This window comes from Eleutherodactylus coqui, chromosome 6 (genome assembly GCF_035609145.1).
Source record: "Eleutherodactylus coqui strain aEleCoq1 chromosome 6, aEleCoq1.hap1, whole genome shotgun sequence".
Classification (NCBI taxonomy): domain Eukaryota; kingdom Metazoa; phylum Chordata; class Amphibia; order Anura; family Eleutherodactylidae; genus Eleutherodactylus; species Eleutherodactylus coqui.
In genome coordinates, this window is record NC_089842.1 from 10200152 (window position 1) to 10220781 (window position 20630).

A 20630-nucleotide genomic window follows, 5' to 3' on the forward strand; every position below is an offset into this window, starting at 1 on the left:
AAACAAAATGAGGAACCCATTCCCATACTTTATTTTAGGGTAAATTTACAAATTTTAAAAAAAACCTATAAAATGTTAAAAATAAATAAAATCTCTTTTTAGCGTTTTACCCCCAGTAAAACTAAAAAAACTGGAAAAACAAATCAGTGAAAAAGATATTTAAAAATTTGCCCTATGGGAAAAAAACAGCAAAAATAATTTTGGTGGCTGAAGGAAAAACAAATAGGGCAGTTAAACCACTACATAGGTAAAATCCCTAAAAAGTGTCTGGTCCTTAAAGGGGTTCTGTCATTAAAAAAGAAAATTACTATACTTACCTATTCCTCCCCCGTCAGTCTATTTACCAGATCTTCACCTCTCCTATCTTTTCCGGTCTCCTGCAGTCCAGGGGGTCACTTCACCTTCAGCTGCCTGATTCTTCTCCTTCCTGTGAAGTTACATAAATTGGCTGGTAGTCTTCTTCCTGCTAGCCAATTTACGCTATGTCACAGCTCACAGCTTGGAGGGGGAGTGCCGAGCTTCTGCACAGACTGATCATGCACTCTCTTTCTAAAATAGATTAGAATTCCTTCCTAGCCAGTGAGCAATACAGCACAGGGACCGGACCCTCACTCACCTGGCTGGAAGGAATATGAGGAATGCCAGCTTCATAACAAGCCGACCGGCCAGAGTGAGGTGAGGTGACCTGGGACACTGCAGAAGCTCAGCCAGGAAAAATAAAATAAATAATAAATCTTGGTATTTGTATAGCGCCAACTTATTACGCAGCGCTTTCAGGTAATTATTACTTAATTACCCCCCACCAAGCTGGGTTCTCAGGAAAAAGATGTGGTAAGGAGACTGACGGGGGCTGGAATATGGGAGTAAATTTTTTTAATGACAAAACGCCTTTAAAAAGATACAAAGCAGCCTGATCATTAAGGGGTTAAAGCAGATTTTACTCGTGGAAAAGTTGCAGACATCCGTGCATAAAATCCACCCCCTGTGAACACACTCTTAGGACTTCTTAACATGGGTGAAAATCCTTGAACAAGTTTTGTTACAGGAGGAGAGAAGGGAGAGGACATTATGAACACCTTAATATATGTTACAGGAGGAGAGAGGAGATGATGGAAACCTCTATATATGTTACAGGAGGAGAGAAGGGAGACATGATGGAAACCTTTATATATGTTACAGGAGGAGAGAAGGGAGAGGGAGACATCATGGAAACCTTTATATATGTTACAGGAGGAGAGAAGGGGCGGGGGACATGATGGAAACCTTTAGGCCGGCTTCACACGAGTGTGACGGGCTCCGCTGCGGAATATTCCACAGTGAAGCCCGTCACGGCGCCCCCCAGAGACCCCATACTTACCAGCGGAAGATAGCGTGAAGACGCTTCCCCGCCCACCGCCGTCGCGTCATGTGACACGCCCACCGCGTCACATGACGCGGCCGGCCATGTCACGTGACGCGCCGGCCGCGTCATATGACGTGCGGCGGTAGGTGGGGAAGCGTTTTTTCACGCTATCTTCCGCTGTGTTACAGCGGGAGATAGCGTGAACGGACGGCTTCCATTGACTGCAATGGAAGCCGTCAGCGTGTACACCCGCGGCAAATAGAGCATGCCGCGGGTGAGGACGGGTGATTTCACGGTGCAAAATTCCGCGGTGGAATTAGGCATCGTGAGCATTGTGCTATTAGGTTCAATAGAACCTAATAGCAGGGGGCAACGCAGCGGATGTTTGCCGCGAATTTACGCGGCGTAAATCCGTTCGTGGGAAGGAGGCCTTATATATGTTACAGGAGGAGAGAAGGGAGAGGGAGACATGATGGAAACCTTTATATATGTTGTTACAGGAGGAAAGGAAGAGAGGGACATGATGGAAACCTTTATATATGTTACAGGAGGAGAGAAAGGAGAGGAGATGATATATATATATATATATATACCCCCTGTTTACCCGAAAATAAGACGCGTCTTATATTAATTTTTGCTCCCAAATATGTGCTACGTCTTATTTTCAGGGGGTGTCATATTTCGCCGCGGCAAATCCGTCTGTGGCCGCTAATCCCTCAATTGGTCAGCTTTGTGGACGAAATTTCTCAGAAATCTCGTCCACATGGGACAGCAAATCTGTCACGGCAAAGCTGGGAGAAGCCGGTGTTGTGGTGCGGATTCACCGGCCACAGAAACGGAAAAGCATGCAGCCAGGTCGCTTCAAAAATCTCGCTGTTTATTGCTGTGGCCAAACTGCGAGATTTCCGCTGGAAATACGCTCTGTGAGAACCCAGCCTTAAGAATTACACACAGGGTGCCTGACTCACACACAGAGCCATAAAAAAATAAGGGCTGTAAAGTAACGTACCTGTCTGCAGACAGAAGTTTCTGTACCACTTGTAAGCAGGGATGGTATTGCAGCTTCCGGCCACCAGGGGAAGCTCATCACAGCAGACATGTACAGCAGGAACAGAACGTACAGTATGGACTTTTCCAGCCAGCAAGGGGAGCTCACAACAGCACACTCGTACAGCACATCAGGGACAGGATAACAGCAGACTGCCTGCAGATCTACCTATACATCTGGAGGTAGGAGACAACGGGGATGGCAACAGGGGACAGGCCTCTTGACTTGCCTGCACACTTTACTATGCCTTACTATCGGGGAGGGGGGGTGCCTTATATTTGGGACTTCTGCAAATTTCAGGGGGTGCCTTATTTTCGGGGAAACAGTATATATAAGAGGAGGCGAGAAGGGAGAGCAGATGATGGAAACACACACATATATACAGTAGGAAAAAAAGTATTTAGTCAGATACCAATTGTACAAGTTCTCCCACTTAAAAAGATGAGAGAGGCCTGTAATTGACATCATAGGTAGACCTCAACTATGAGAGACAACATGAGAAAACACATCCAGAAAATCACATTGTCTGATTTTTTTAACAAATGTATTTGTTAATTATGGTGGAAAATAAGTATTTGGTCAATAACAAAAGTTCATCTCAATACTTCGTTATATATCCTTTATTGGCAATGACAGAGGTCAAACGTTTTCTGTAAGTCCTCACAAGGTTGGCACACACTGTTGCTGGTATGTTGGCCCATTCCTCCATGCAGATTTCCTCAATAGCAGTGATGTTTTGGGGCTGTCGCTGGGCAACACGGACTTTCAACTCCCTCCAAAGGTTTTCTATGGGGTTGAGATCAGGAGACTGACTAGGCCACTCCAGGACCTTGAAATGCTTCTTACGAAACCAGTCCTTTGTTGCCCTGGTGGTATGCTTAGGATCATTGTCATGCTGAAAGGCCCAGCCAAGTTTCATCTTCAGTGCCCTTGCTGATGGAAGGAGGTTTGCACTCAAAATCGCACGATACATGGCTCCATTCATTTTTTCATGTATACAGATCAGTCATCCTGGTCCCTTTGCAGAGAAACAGACCCAAAGCATGATGTTGCCACCCCCATGCTTCACAGTAGGTATGGTGTTCGTTGGATGCAACTCAGCATTCTTTCTCCTTCAAACACGACGAGTTGTGTTTCTGCCAAACAGTTCTACTTTGGTTTCATCTGACCATATGACATTCTCCCAATACTCTTCTGGATAATCCAAATGCTCTCTAGCAAACTTCAGTCGGCCCCAGACATGTACTGGCTTAAGCAGGGGGACACGTCTGGCACTGCAGGATCTAAGTCCCTGGCCGCGTTGTGTGTTATTGATGATAGCCTTCGTTACGTTGGTCCCAGCTCTCTGCGGATCATTCACTAGGTTCCTCCGTGTGGTTCTGGGATTTTTGCTCACCGTCCTTGTGATCATTTTGACCCCACGGGGTGAGATCTTGTGTGGAGCCCCAGATCGAGGGAGATTATCAGTGGTCTTGTATCTCTTCCATTTTCTAATTATTGCTCCCACAGTTGATTTCTTCACACCAAGCTGCTTGCCTATTGCAGATTCAGTCTTCCCAGTCTGGTGCAGGGCTACAATTCTGTTTCTGGTGTCCTTCGACAGCTCTTTGGTCTTCACCATAGTGGAGTTTGGAGTGTGACTGCTTGAGGTTGTGGACAGGTGTCTTAAACCTTTATATGTGTTACAGGAGGAGAGAAGGGAGAGGGGGACCTGATGGATACCTTTATATGTGTTACAGGAAGAGAGAAGGACATGATGGAAACCTTTATATAAATTATAGGAGGAGAGAAGGACATGATGGAAACCTTTATATAAATTATATAGGAGGAGAGAAGGACATGATGGAAACCTTTATATAAATTTTATAGGAGGAGAGAAGGGATGGGGGGACATGATGGAAACCTTTAATATGTGTTACAGGAGGAGAGAAGGGAGAGGAGGGAGAGGGGGACATGATGGATACCTTTATATATGTTACAGGAGGAGAGAAGGGAGAGGAGGACATGATGAAAACCTTTATATATATGTTACAGGAGGAGAGAAGGGAGAGAGGGACATGATGGAAACCTGTATATGTGTTACAGGAGGAGAGAAGGGAGAGGAGGACATGATGGAAACCTTTACATATGTTATAGGAGAGAAGGGAGAGGAGGACATGATGGAAACCTTTATATATGTTACAGGAGTAGAGAAGGGAGAGGAAGACATGATGGAAACCTTTATATATATGTTACAGGAGGAGAGAAGAGAGAGGAGGACATGATGGAAACCTTTATATATATGTTACAGGAGGAGAGAAGGGAGAGAGGGACATGATGGAAACCTTTATATATGTTACAGGAGAGAAGGGAGAGGAGGACATAATGGAAACCTTTATATATGTTACAGGAGGAGAGAAGGGAGAGGGAGACCTGATGGATACCTTTATATGTGTTACAGGAAGAGAGAAGGACATGATGGAAACCTTTATATAAATTATAGGAGGAGAGAAGGACATGATGGAAACCTTTATATAAATTATAGGAGGAGAGAAGGGAGGGGGGGACATGATGGAAACCTTTAATATGTGTTACAGGAGGAGAGGAGGGAGAGGGGGACCTGATGGATACCTTTATATGTGTTACAGGAGGAGAGAAGGACATGATGGAAACCTTTATAAAAATTATAGGAGGAGAGAAAGACATGATGGAAACCTTTATATAAATTATAGGAGGAGAGAAAGACATGATGGAAACCTTTATATAAATTACTAGCTGATATACCCGGCTTCGCCCGAGTTAATTTGGTACTGGTGTTTATCTGGTGTTCACACGGAAATCTTATGAAGTCGTGGTTACTTTAGAGATACCGGAAAAACATATGTTCACCATTTTGCGTAGTTCTCTGTGTTACCCAGGAAACACCACGGGAGGTAACCATGCGACGTTTCCTTTATATAAAATGACATCAGGAAGTGAGAGAATTAGATTCCATACGTAAAATGTGGACGCTAATTCTTTTGCGCTTAGAATTGAACAATCGAGGTGGGACCCATTAGCTTTTCCTATTTATGACATAATCAATGCTCGTGCCAAATTTGACATTTCTATGACACCGGAAAGTGAGAAAATTACATTCCGTACGTAAAATTTGGACGCTAATTCTTTTGCGCTAGAATTGAATATTCGAGTTAGGACCAATTAGCTTTTCCTATTTATGACATAATCAATGCGCGTGCCAAATTTCACGCTTCTATGACACTGGAAAGTGAGAAAAATACATTCCGTACGTAAAATTTTTACGCTAATTCTTTTGCGCATAGAATTGAATAATCGAGTTGGGACCCATTAGCTTTTCCTATTTATGACATAATGCCTGTGCCAAATTTTAAGTTTCTATGTGAGAAAATTACATTCCGTACGTAAAATTTGGACGCTAATTCTTTTGCGCATAGAATTAAATAACGGAGTTGGGACCCATTAGCTTTTCCTATTTATGACATAATCAATGCTCGTGCCAAATTTCACGTTTCTATGACACTGGAAAGTGAGAAAAAAACATTCCGTACGTAAAATTTTGACGCTAATTCTTTTGCGCATAGAATTGAATAATGGAGTTGGGACCCATTAGCTTTTCCTATTTATGACATAATCAATGCCCGTGCCAAATTTTAAGTTTCTATGTGAGAAAATTGGATTCCGTACGTAAAATTTGGACGCTAATTCTTTTGCGCATAAAATTGAATAATCGAGTTGGGACCCATTAGCTTTTCCTATTTATGACATAATCAATGCTCCTGCCAAATTTCACGTTTCTATGACACTGGAAAGTGAGAAAAATACATTCCGTACGTAAAATTTTGATGCTAATTCTTTTGCGCATAGAATTGAATAATGGAGTTGGGACCCATTAGCTTTTCCTATTTATGACATAATCAATGCACGTGCCAAATTTCCCGTTTCTATGACACCGGAAAAAGTGAGAATAATACAATCCGTACTTAAAATTTGGACGCTAATTCTTTTGCGCATAGAATTGAATAATGGAGTTGGGACCCATTAGCTTTTCCTATTTATGACATAATCAATGCTCCTGCCAAATTTCACGTTTCTATGACACTGGAAAGTGAGAAAAATACATTCCGTACGTAAAATTTTGACGCTAATTCTTTTGCGCATAGAATTGAATAATCGAGTGTGGACCCATTAGCTTTTCCTATTTATGACATAATCAATGCTCGTGCCAAATTTCACGTTTCTATGACACTGGAAAGTGAGAAAAATACATTCCGTATGTAAAATTTGGACGCTAATTCTTTTGCGCATAGAATTGAATAATGGAGTTGGGACCCATTAGCTTTTCCTATTTATGACATAATCAATGCTCGTGCCAAATTTCACGTTTCTATGACACTGGAAAGTGAGAAAAATACATTCCGTACGTAAAATTTTGATGCTAATTCTTTTGCGCATAGAATTGAATAATCGAGTTGGGACCCGTTAGCTTTTCCTATTTATGACATAATCAATGCTCCTGCCAAGTTTTAAGTTTCTATGACTTTGGAAAGTGAGAGATTTAGATTATGTACGTTAAATTTTTACGCCAATTCTTTTGCGCTAGAATTGAATAATCGAGTTGGGACCCAATTACTTTTCCTATTTTGGAGATAATCTCTGCTCGTGCCAAAATTCATGTTTCTACGACATCGGGAAGTTGGAGAACTTTTGGCGAGTCAGTCAGTCAGTCAATGAGTGAGTGAGTGAGTGAGGGCTTTCAGCTATTATATATATATATATAGGAGGAGAGAAGGGAGAGGGGGACATGATGGAAACCTTTAATATGTGTTACAGGAGGAGAGAAGGGAGAGGAGGACATGATGGAAACCTTTATATATGTTACAGGAGAGAAGGGAGAGGAGGACATGATGGAAACCTTTATATATGTTACAGGAGTAGAGAAGGGAGGAGGAGGACATGATGGAAACCTTTATATAAATTATAGGAGGAGAGAAGGGAGAGGGAGACATGATGGAAACCTTTATATATGTCACAGAAGTAGAGAAGGGAGAGGACAACATGATGGAAACCTTTATATATGTCACAGAAGAGAGAGGAGGACATGATGGAAACCTTTATATATGTTACAGAAGTAGAGAAGGGAGAGGAGGACATGATGGAAACCTTTATATATGTTACACGAGAGAAGGGAGAGGAGGACATGATGGAAACCTTTATATATGTTACACGAGAGAAGGGAGAGGGGGACATGATGGAAACCTTTATATATGTTACAGGAGGAGAGAAGGGAGGAGGAGGAGGACATGATGGAAACCTTTATATAAATTATAGGAGGAGAGAAGGGAGAGGGAGACATGATGGATACCTTTATATATGTTACAGAAGTAGAGAAGGGAGAGGAGGACATGATGGAAACCTTTATATATGTTACACGAGAGAAGGGAGAGGAGGACATGATGGAAACCTTTATATATGTTACAGGAGTAGAGAAGGGAGAGGGGGACATGATGGAAACCTTTATATATGTTACACGAGAGAAGGGAGAGGAGGACATGATGGAAACCTTTATATATGTTACAGGAGGAGAGAAGGGAGAGGAGGACATGATGGAAACCTTTATATAAATTACAGGAGGAGAGAAGGGAGAGGAGGACATGATGGAGACCTTTATATGTGTTACAGGAGGAGAGAAGAGAGAGGAGAACATGATGGAAACCTTTATATATGTTACAGGAGAGAAGGGAGAGGAGGACATGATGGATACCTTTATATGTGTTACAGGAGGAGAGAAGAGAGAGGAGGACATGATGGATACCTTTATATGTGTTACAGGAGGAGAGAAGAGAGAGGAGGACATGATGGAAACCTTTATATATGTTACAGGAGAGAAGGGAGAGGAGGACATGATGGATACCTTTATATGTGTTACAGGAGGAGAGAAGGGAGAGGAGGACATGATGGAAACCTTTATATATGTTACAGGAGGAGAGAAGGGAGAGGAGGACATGATGGAAACCTTTATATAAATTATAGGAGGAGAGAAGGGAGAGGGGGACATGATGGATACCTTTATATGTGTTACAGGAGGAGAGAAGAGAGAGGAGGACATGATGGATACCTTTATATGTGTTACAGGAGGAGAGAAGAGAGAGGAGAACATGATGGAGACCTTTATATATGTTACAGGAGGAGAGAAGGGAGAGGGGGACATGGTGGAAACCTTTATATATGTTACAGGAGGAGAGAAGAGAGAAGGGGACCTGATGGAAACCTTTATATATGTTACAGGAGGAGAGAAGGGAGAGGAAGACATGATGGAAACCTTTATATATGTTACAGGAGGAGAGAAGAGAGAGGAGGACATGATGGATACCTTTATATGTGTTACAGGAGGAGAGAAGAGAGAGGAGAACATGATGGAGACCTTTATATATGTTACAGGAGGAGAGAAGGGAGAGGGGGACATGGTGGAAACCTTTATATATGTTACAGGAGAGAAGAGAGAAGGGGACCTGATGGAAACCTTTATATATGTTACAGGAGGAGAGAAGGGAGAGGAAGACATGATGGAAACCTTTATATATGTTACAGGAGGAGAGAAGGGAGAGGAAGACATGATGGAAACCTTTATATATGTTACAGGAGGAGAGAAGAGGGGGGAGGACATGATGGATACCTTTATATGTGTTACAGGAGGAGAGAAGAGAGAGGAGGACATGATGGAGACCTTTATATATGTTACAGGAGGAGAGAAGGGAGAGGGGGACATGGTGGAAACCTTTATATATAAATATATGTTACAGGAGGAGAGAAGGGAGAGGGGGGCCTGATGGAAACCTTTGTATATATTACAGGAGGAGAAAAGGTAGACATGATGGAAACCATAATTGAGATTATATATATATATAAATCAGGAGGACAAAAGTGTGTGGGGGGTGGGTGGAGGTTCGGCTGCGTATCCCAGCCATGCCGCCACGTAATATTTTGCGTGCATGACTGCGTCCTCATGCAGGCGGTCATGCACAGTAGACATTTTTGTGTTTGTTTATATTTCTCGCACCATCGCATAGCGATGATGCAGATACTCAGTACTCAATGTAATTGTATATGGGATTCGGGAATATCCACAGTAAAATAAGACATTTTCTGCGAATGGATTATGTAATTCCGACCCGCTAATGTGAGTGGAATTGTGTAGTCCAATGCATTTGATTGATCCACGAATTACCGCGGATCAAACGCTTGCAGAATCCGTAATTCCTATCCAGTTGTGAGAGGCTGGCAGAATGTAGATCGCTACCTTTTTATATCATTGGATAATGGCGATCACTTGACTAGTGACTGCTCAATGAGGCCACCGGTCAATGCTCCCGACTAGCCGGAAACAAGGTGATTTTAAAATTTCCCGGGCTCTCCCGAACTTCTGTGAATGCATCCGCCATTTTGCCAGTGGGCGCATGCACAGGAGTCATGAAAGGTCCATGGAGGATAATCGCGTTGATGAACACATGCAGAGGCATCCGGTAAGAATTTCATCTTCCCTCACCAATGCGATCGGTGAGGGGAGATGAAACTTTCGTTTTTTGTTAAACTTTTACGTGATTGTCGCGACCCCCCTGGTCACTGCACGAGGCTCTAGGCTACCTTTGGGCAATCCCTGGCTTCTGCGCATGCGTCCACCATTTTCCTAACGGTGATCATGTGACTGGGGACTACATACTGCGGCCCCCTGTGAAATCTCCAGACTTGTGGATACCTTTGGTAGGTGGGAGGTTTTAAACTTCCCAAGCTCTCCCAGTTTTTGCGCATGTGCCTGACAGTTTGCCATTGGCGCACATGCAAGCCAGTGGCAGGTCGTTGCAGGACCAGATTATCGTAGGACATTGTGGAGGTCAGAGGCGAGTAGTGTCATCCCCCCCCCCCCCATGCATCAGATCTGTGAGGGAAGATGAAACTTTAACTTCTTCTTAAACCTTCATGTGATCGCCGTCATCCATTGGCAAACTGGGCCCCTCATGCCAGCTCCAAGCGCTAAGCTACCTCCGGGAGCGGTCACACTCCCAGACCTTGGGGCTTACTCTACAAGGCCGGCGTGGTTTTACGACCCAGTAGAATAAAGCCCAGACACCCAGGATGTGAAGACATGTCTGGGTGGTCACTAAGGGGTAAATGCAATGTATCCCACCATGTCTCTGCGCTCTTATGTGCATATGTATGTATACACGCGTAGAATCCAAGTAAGATTTGAGAGCTCGCTGTAACGTTCTTTTTGTGAGATTGCCTTGGTCAACTTTTTTCATGTTTAATCAAGATGTGATTATTGATGATTTCTATTTGCGGTTTCCATATTATTTGGCCTCATGCCCATGACTTCGCTCTTTTCTTTTGATTCATTTATTTATAATGTGCCACCTTTATAGTCCATATTGGTGAGTGCTGCCAGCCAGACTATACCGGCTTTCCACAATACGTTGTATTAAATGGACACACAGAAAACTTGTCTCACAAAACACAAGCCCTCCTCCAGCTCTAGTGATGGAAAAACTGAAAAGTTATGGATCTCGAATGAAATAAAACGAAAAGTTGAAAAATGTCAGGACTTCAAATGGTTAATAATGCTTAGATTACAAAATGTGTAATGCGGGGGCACACCATAACCTACACATTAATCAGATCAGCGGTATCCGACCAGTTGTGTTCCCTTGTAATACACTCCATTACTGCTCCTTTATTTCTCCTGACCTCGATGGACGATAACCTCAGATTCCAATGTAAACTGTAAATACAGCGACTCTTCGTCAAGTAATTTGTGAAGGACCGGTGTGCCAGAAACCAGGAGCAAATCCCTGTATAACCAGGAATAAATATTGTTAAAGGCGCTTACTAGAGATGAGCGAGTATACTCACTAAGGCACATTACTCGAGCGAGTAGTGCCTTAGCTGAGTATCTCCCCGCTTGTTTCTAAAGATTCGGGGACCGGCGGGGGCGGGGAGGAACGGAGGGAAGATCTCTCTCCCCCCTTGCTCCCCGCCGCAACTCACCTGTCACCCGCGCCGGCCTCCGAATCTTTAGAGACGAGCGGGAGGATACTCGGCTAAGGCACTACAGGCTCAAGTAATGTGCCTTAGCGAGTATACTCGCTCATCTCTAGCGCTTACACTAAAAACACGGCAGGGACCAACATAACCAACCGTGTCACAATAAGAACAAAAGGGACTCCGACAACAAATATTGGAAATTCATCTATATTTACAAGCCGATCCAAAATACTGACTTGAGAAAAGATTTATATAAAGTTTACAGTAAATCCAAAAGTCTTAATAGATCCCATGATGTTTGATTGCTCTGATGTCTTCGGAGATGACCAACCATCTGAAGGAATTCAGCACAGGAGGTCTGCCGCTTCCTTCTGTTGGGACACAAAGATGAAGTTTTATATATGGTCCCACCATTCCAAAAAAAAATAAAGGGGACCCAATGTTACTATCCTAAAATGTGCAATTAAAGGGGCAGACTGGTATAAAAAAAATCTGGTTTTCATTCGCTCTGTCACTAGCCCCCGGTACATATAGGTCACCAAGTATTGCCTTGGTTATTCATTTATATCTGGGACTTCCTGGAAGCCTTCTCTATATTTGGGTCATGTGATCTCATGAAACTTTTTCCCCACTTAAATGTATGTATTTGGTTTGACAATCATTTTCTGCAGCTTCTACATATCACTGTAATTAGTGTAAGAGCCAACAGGAGATCCGTCAGTGAGGCTGGACCCACAGATTAGTCCTCAGCACTTCTCTCGATAATAAAGATAAACTTTGTCGCAGTCAGGAGGGGAAAGAGCAGAAACTGAGCCGTTAGTCCAGCCTCACTGACAGATCTAATGAGACGCAGTCTGCAGTTTACTACATACAATGATATGTAGAAGCTGGAAAAGACAAAAACACTAACATTTTTAAATAAACCCAATTGCAAAAATGATCGTTAGCCAAAAATACATATAAGTAAAAAAAAAAAAAAAAACCCACAACCTGCTTCTCAAAAAGGTGTCCATAGCTTTTCAGTAAAACATAAAGATCATTTCAGCACTATCTTTTTAGTGATAATTCTCTGGTAATCCTTGATTTTCAGTAATTAACAGCAGTAATACCTGTTCTGTACTTTCCTCTGAAGCCGTGTTCTGCAGACAACTTTCATTCTGCGCAGGAGGCTCACTGTGAACCTTAAGAGAAGGGAAAAAAAACCGTATCATATATGTGCAGACCCCGTACACGCGGGTCATCGGTGAGTGGGGAGGCCTGCGTGTATTAGCATTCTGTTATATAAACTTCCATGGGTAAAGATGTAAAAGCTCATCCTGTTATTTCAAAATTATTTAAAGGGAACCGGTCACCCCCCAACAGCACCAAAAACTAAGGTATTGTGATCTTTGGGGACGTGATGGGAAGACGGCGGATGTAATTTTTTTAATACTAATCTGCTTCCCTTCCCAAATAGCACCATAAGTTAGTTTACGATGCTGTTGAGAGGTTCCATTTAAAGGGAACATGTACTGACTGTAACCCCTTTATGACCAATGTGTGAAGAGTATGGTGTGGCCCCAGGAGCTGAGCCTGCTTCATTCAAACAGCTACCAACTCTCAACCGATCACAGCCGTTTAATTGTTTAGCTACCACAGTCAATGCCAATCACAGGGTGCCAATAGGTTGCCATGGCAGCCGGGGGCATTTTGAAGCTTCCAGGTCTGCTATGCATCTCAGCACTGGATTATCACATTCTGGATATTAGTGTTTTAAGCACTTGAGGTTCTCTGTTCTCTCAATACAAAATCTGCCATCAACCTATTCTAACAAAGGAGTTTCCTTAATGGTTCTCTTCGCCCAGTAATTACTAGAATGTCTGAATGCTAGATTAAAGGACTTGAGAAGTCACCCCCTCCTCCGTCAAACAACTGGCTGTATAAAGATGGTTATGTCCCGATCCTTGACTAAGCCCCGCCCACTCAGTGGATCTTTAGCTGAAGATGGAACAGATCAATAAGATATTTAAAGGGAACTTACCAGCACTTTTTAAGGCAGTAAACTCCTACATATGCGTGCCAATACATTATTCTTACCAGGGATAAGCTACTGCCTGGCGGTCTGGTCCGTGATGGTGCCTGGCAGCGGCTTACTACTCCACTACTATCCCCATTGACAGCACATGTACACTTGGCTGAACTTGGCATGCACAGGGGGGCTGGGAGGAATAGCTGTCGGATGGATTAGCGTTTGGCTAGCAACTATTGAAGGTTTAAGGTCACCTTAAGTGTAGCGTCCGAAGGCGGAGTTAATGCATGAAGCGAAACTCCGTCCACCCGCAGCAACCAATGGATGAAGTTATGCTGGCAATGCTGCCCTTTCATCCTCCTGCCATTGGCCGCTGCGAGTGGGCAAGGTTCTGGATACACACGTTTTACCACAATGTGGGACCTTACCCTTTAGGCCATATTCATACGGCTGATGTTCTTACACAAGTTCTATCCGCGGTCGATGCAGACAGAGTTCGCACGGAAAAGAAGCCCATTAATTTTAATGCGTTCATTCACATGAGTCAACAGTCTTAGATAGAAAAATCACTATATGACCCATCATTGTGCGACTATCGCAAGAGAATGGGACATGAAACGTGTGGTGTACCACACAGCAGGCGGCCGGGTTGTCAATGTCGTTGGATGTGAGTTACACCCGAGTTCCGAGTGAAACTCGCTATCAGCCATGTAAATACGCGCCCAGCGACCTTGCAGCCCTCATTGAGGTCAATGGGGTCATAGTGCGACTTTAAAGTTTCTGAAGATAACTTCAGTCAACTCCACTAACTTCAATGGAAGTGCAAGATCACAGGGACACACAGTGCAGCTGAAATCACTATCTAGCCTAAAACATGGGGTTCCACACTGCCATAAACCACCCAGGGATGCCAATGGCTGGCAGATTTTGCTGGTAATACTGCCCTTTCATCTGGTAAAATCTTCTGGCTACTGGTCATCCTGGGTGGGCAACATTTTGGATGCATGTATTTTACTAGTCTGGGACCCTACCCTTTAGCCTAGGGCTACATGAGGACTTTGGTTGCAACCAATGATCACTATATAGCCCTGCAACCACAGAGGATGGACATTTCTGCACTCTGCGGGTCGTGGCAACTTGCACCACAATTCCCATGATGTCAATAAGAATGCAAGGTTGCAGGTGTACACAGTGCGGCTAAAGTCGCCATGTAGCCCCAAAGGATAGCGCCTCACGCTGCCTGCATCCAAAACGCCGCCCACCCACGGCGGTCAATGGCCACAACACTTTGCCAGTCAAAGGGCAGTATTACCAGCAAAACCTTCCAGTCATTAGTGTGTATCATTCACAGTCGCGGTAAAATCTAGCTCGGGTACAGTGTGCAATATCTACAAGTTTCAAAAAATTAAAGGGGCTATAACTTTTCAGATGACTTCTGCTCATCTACTGGTTGCTATCGGTCTCATCATTTCTGCAATATACTTGCTTTAAAAATTGTGTTGCTGCACCCCTATAAATCACGTTTGAAGTGGCTGCCACTAGGGGTCTCCCTTCCAGCCTCTCTGTAGTCCACTCTCTGTTACTGGGTACAGAGCGTCTGCAGTAACAAGGCCACCGGGACATTTCCATAGCAACAGGGGAAAAGGGGCTATTTTCACAAGAGGCTGCAGGCCGACAGATCTGTAGACACTGTGACAACCTCCACAGTTTCTGCCTCTCCTACTGCTACAGTGTGTAGGCGTGTGCATTATAGTGGGTTTACTAACCATATAGCCAGAATATCTCTGGGAAAACAGAAGCCGGGCATTCCTATACTGCCCTCCTGCAGACTGGACCAAAGACCATGCAGTGCAGCATGGGAAGTAAGGGCAAGGAAGGCAGGACAGTGAACTACTGGCAGACTGCTAGGCTTGCTACACGCCCCCTCCCTGTAAGTGGATTACAAACAGAGCAACAGAAAAATGAAGACCACCTGAAAATCAGAACTTACAGACATGAAGGAATGCAAACAGCAGCAAATCGGAGGACCTGGGGTATTTTAGAAAACTTGTTGAAAACGGAGGTAGACTTTAATTTACCTGCTGATTCAAGAGTGGAACGGTGGGCTTCTCATAACCACAAAAAGATGACGTAATATCAGTTCTCTGGATATGTAGCTCATTGCCCGCTGCTTTCCCTGTGCTGCCAAGTATAGAACAAAGGCATTGATGCAGAGAGGGCATGTAGCCGACCGCCTGCTTGAGCTTTACATGGTTGGCAGACACCAGTTCAGACAGGTTCCTTTCAGTCTCTTCCGTCCTATTATCTTTCTTTACCCACATCTTTCTACGTGGATGCCAGGTCTCAAAGTAATACTGAAACACTTCCTGCGGACAAATGGCATTCAGGTCATTCAGATAGCGTTCGTAGACCTTAATGGAGCAAGTCTGTGAAAGAATATGGAGGAAGTTCTTAATCTGGGCTTCCACCGTAGCGTCAAGGTGAAAGATTCTGTTATACATTACATTGAGAACTAAGTGCATACAGTACCGCAAATTAGCGTGTGGAAATCGCATCTCCGGGTTAATCGGTACTTGGATGTCAGGATTGAGCGTTACTAGTTTAACTTTGTTAGTGATGGAGGGGATGATCTCAAGAAGCAAGTCTGAAAGAAACTTGAAGATGTCATCTACTCCTTTTTTGGCAATGCAATAGGCACACGGTGTCCAACCTTCTCCCTTCACGTCGCAAAAAATAGTGTACAAATCGAAACTGTGACTAAATTCTAAAAAAACGTCAATAAAAAGATATTCAGGGAAACTCTGAGCCAAATCTCTCATCGCCGAAGTCATCAGGAAGATCTTCTTCACGTGCAGCTTATCTTCCACAAAGACCAGTTTCACCTTTGCTTCAGGGTCAGAAAAGAAGAGGGACTGCAGCTCCGCCAGCACTTGTGTGCGGTCTTCGAAAGCACCGGAACGAAAGCGGAGGAGGCGCTTTATGTCGCTCGGCTCCAGGAACTTCTTCGAGATGTTGTTGGCGACTTGTGCCGGGATGCCGACTGCCGGGGTCGGTTTGTATCTCTTCTCCGGAGGTCCATCGGTTGCATCTTCGTCCACATGATTATGTTGTAGATTGCTTTGAGTGATGATGAGTTTGTCCTTCTGTGGACCCAACTGAAGCTCGAAGGACGAAAAACAGCTCTTCCTAAAGAGACAGAAATAACATTTAACCACTTTAGGAACAGAGATTGTTTTCCCTTTCGTTTTTATGTCCCCTTCCAAGAGCCGTTAACTTTTTTATTTCTCCGCTGACGCAGCCGGAGGAGGCCTGTTTATCACAATATGAGTGATGTTTTTTTTAATGGTACCATTTAATGTACGGAAAAACTTAAAGGGGTTGTCTCGCGGCAAGCATCAAAATTTTACCTTACCCCATTCCCCCTGTCACCCCCCCTGGCATAAAATAGCAAATTAAAGTGGTTTTTAAACCGCTTACTACTCACCGATCCGACGAAATAAGGAGTTTAAAAAATCTTCTCCCAAGATGGCCGCCGGTCCTTTCCCAGGGATGCACTGCGGTTTTCTCCCATGGTGCACCGCGGGTCTTCTCCCATGGTGCACCATGGGCTCTGTGCGTTCCATTGCCGATTCCAGCCTCCTGATTGGCTGGAATCGGCACACGTGACGGGGCGGAGCTACGATGACCAGCTCTCCGGCACGAGCGGCCCCATTCACCAGGCAGAAGACCGCACAGCGCAAGCGCGTCTAAAAAAGCAAGAAGCCAGCGAAATTAGACGGCACCATGGAAACGAGGACGCCAGCAACGGAGCAGGTAAGTGAATAACTTCTGTATGGCTCATATTTAATGCACGATGTACATTACAAAGTGCATTAATATGGCCATACAGAAGTGTATAACCCCACTTGCTGCCACGAGACAACCCCTTTAACGTTTAGGCGGTGAGGAATGAGAAAAAAAGTTAATAAGTGCAATTGTGACTTTTTTTGGAGGGGGGGGGGGGGTTGTTTTTTCAGCATTCACAGTGTAGCAAAAATGACATGAACTTTGTTTTATGGGTCGGTACAATTACGGTGATAAATATATAGTTGTAATGTTTTTCTATTTTGAGTGAGAGTAATCGGGGCTGTAGGAGGGCTTGTTTTTTTGCAGATTGAGTTATTACTACCATTTTGGGAAACATCTGTCTTTTTGATCACTTTTTAGTCACATTTTGTGGGAGCTGTGATAAAAAAAATTGGTCTTTTTTTTTTTTTTTTTTCACAGCCTTGTTACATTTTTCTTAAGAGTTAAAAAGACTGCAAACATTTTGTTACACTTATTTAGTCTCTACATTGGACGCGCCCCTGAAATAATTTCATTGCTTGTGCTATATACTACAATACTTCAGTATTGCAGTATATAGCGATTTTGATGTTGCTATTCAAGCCCTATCAGAGGCAGGGCTTCATAGGCATTTATGCACAGAGCCCCAGGAGCCTTCATTAGGCTCCGGTTTGCCATACTAACCAATTGGCACCCCCAATAGCATTGCGGGGAGATGCCAGTGTAGCATGGGAAGGGCCCCCCCCCCCCTCCCACTGACTATTTATAGACACGTGGTTAGGTTAATCACGGCATCTAAACAGTTAACTGCTGCGATCAGAGCTAGTTCTGACTGCGGCAGTTACCAGCGGCTGTGCCCGTCTTACTAACCGCGATGCAGCAATATGTATGGAGCTGTCAGCTTGCATCCACACTGACATCAGACCGGACCACAGCTGTCAGCACGTTGATTGGTGCTTGTTCCTGCAGTTCACATGCCGGACAGTCATCCTTCCCCCTAAGGATCACATTCCACAGTGGCGGATCTCGTTTACCCGGGCAGATGTGCCACTAACGAGTATGTATGCTCATGTAAGATACAATCAGCGACCAACTAGTGTTTGCTTGGTTTTCAACTGACTGCGTGCACTTTTATACCCACCGATCATCGGGGAAATGAACATTCAGGCCCGATTATAGAGAAACGTGTAAAAGGGCCTTAAATCAGGGATTCCCAATCAAGGTGCCAAGTAACACCCCAACGCTTCTTATAAGGAAATTTTATCTGCATCTGGCACCACAAACTGTAGTAAAGCACCCGACGCTGTCCGCCAGAGATGAATGGGGGAGTGTGGCCGATCACTGGGGGAGAGGAGGGGAAGCGCTGGATGTCATGACTGAAAACTCTGGATGCAATTACTGCAGGAGGGGGGGTGGGGGGGTGGAATACGGATGCACTGGATGTTAATATTCGGTGGTGGTGGGTGGGGACGGTAAACCTTGGGAGGTCATTACTGCAGGGTGGGGGTGAAACTCTGGGTGCAATTATTGCATGGAGGTGGGGGAATAGTGAAGCTCCGGGTACGATTATTGCAGGGGAAAACGTTCATGCCCTGGATGTCATTACTGTGCTGGGAGGGAGATGGTGAAGTTCTGGATATGATCACTGGTTAGCGGGTCTGAATTAATAGAGGGGTCTAGTGTGGGGTCTGATTAAATCTGCGTTCTGACAGCTGAATTTATTTTGTTTTATGGAAGCTGAATCAGTTTCGGTGTTGATGCCTCAGACCCGGCTGAATGGTCAGGAGTCGCTGAAGAGAACATAGATTTTCCTTCCCCAGGGGATCGCCATTGTTAAAAAGGTTGGGATGCTGCTGCAAATTGTACGACCGCAACCTATTTAGACCTATTTAACGCCGATGTCTGAACCTCACATAGAGAGAAGAATAATAAAGAGAGGGGGCCATTCATACATCAGAAGGGCGACATACCGACAGCAGAAGAGCTGCACCCAGCTGTACTTCAACGATACATTCACATTTGGTTCAGGCGGCACGTCGGCATTCTCCTCTTCAGCGAGCGGGGTAAAACGGAGATTATATTTCTCTTTGGTCAATCCTTGTAAATACGCGCAGAACTCGTCCCAGCTGTGAAATTCTTTGCCGTTTAATTGCTCTTTATAAGGATCTTCACATTCCTGCGGAGAGAATTGTGTCGTTCTTAGTGATTATGGCAAAAGGTAAAAGCATTTAGAAAGCAGAAGCAGTCATGTCAGCGCAGGCCGGACGCCGCACCTGCCTCTCCTAGATGCTGCCGAGTGCTGATCGGTGCCGAGCTGCACGCAGCCGTGCCGGGGGAGCAGTGTAGCTCCTCACTACACATCGGAGGACATTTATCAAGACGGCATTTAAAACACCGGTCTTAATAGGATTTCCCCTGATGCATCCTGGCACCTCCCTCCGGGAACTACACAGAAATGTACGCCAGGTCCGACCTGTGTATATTTCTGGTATCATTTACCCCCGTTTCTGGAGTAATTATATGTGTCTCTCGGTCTGGAGTGGCCACGCCCACTCATAATAGAACTACCCATTTTTAAACGTAAAAATGGCAAGAGCAGCACAAAGCATATAAAAAAAACTTCATGTAACTTCTAAAAACCACTAGTTTTTTATGGTTTTTTTAATACATTTTTTAAGAAGTCTGTCTAATTACAAAGTGTAAACGTAGACTGGATGATTAAAGGGGTTGTACTAAAGTTTAAAGTTATCCCCTATCCAAAGGACAGGTATTAAAGGGGTTGTCCCGAGGCAGCAAGTGGGTCTATACACTTCTGTATGGCCATAATAATGCACTTTGTAATATACATTGTGCATTAATTATGAGCCATACAGAAGTTATAAAAAGTTTTTTACTTACCTGCTCCGTTGCTAGCGTCCTCGTTCCCATGGAGCCCGACTAATTTTCGCCCTCCGATGGCCAAATTAGCCGCGCTTGCGCAGTCCGGGTCTTCTGCAGTCTTCTATGGAGCCGCTCGTGCCAGAGAGCGGCTCCGTGTAGCTCCGCCCCGTCACGTGCCGATTCCAGCCAATCAGGAGGCTGGAATCGGCAATGGACCGCACAGAAGAGCTGCGGTCCACGAAGACAGAGGATCCCGGCGGCCATCTTCAGCGGTAAGTATTGAAGTCACCGGAGCGCGGGGATTAAGGTAAGCGCTCCGGTAAACTTTCTTTACTTCCCTGCATCGGGGTTGTCTCGCGCCGAACGGGGGGGGGGGTTTGAAAAAAAAAAAAAACCGTTTCGACGCGGGACAACCCCTTTAACTCGTTGATCGCGGGGGTCTCATTGCTGATCTGCAGGCTGTCTGCCCCACTGAAATGAATGGAGCAGAC

General features: G+C 44.5%; 1 protein-coding gene across 1 annotated transcript in view; it reads right to left on the minus strand.

Moving 5' to 3' along the window:
• Window positions 1–11617: 11617 nt before the first annotated feature.
• Window positions 11618–20630, minus strand: part of ZSWIM9 (zinc finger SWIM-type containing 9) — a 36092-nt gene continuing 27079 nt past the window's right edge. Inside the window, exons 6-9 of the mRNA XM_066606200.1 lie at window positions 19230–19435; window positions 15513–16620; window positions 12536–12607; window positions 11618–11797 (exon numbers count right to left, since the gene is read on the minus strand). Coding sequence (XP_066462297.1) covers window positions 11771–11797; window positions 12536–12607; window positions 15513–16620; window positions 19230–19435 — 1413 coding nt within the window. The 3' untranslated portion in view covers window positions 11618–11770. The remainder of the gene's footprint in view (window positions 11798–12535; window positions 12608–15512; window positions 16621–19229; window positions 19436–20630) is intronic.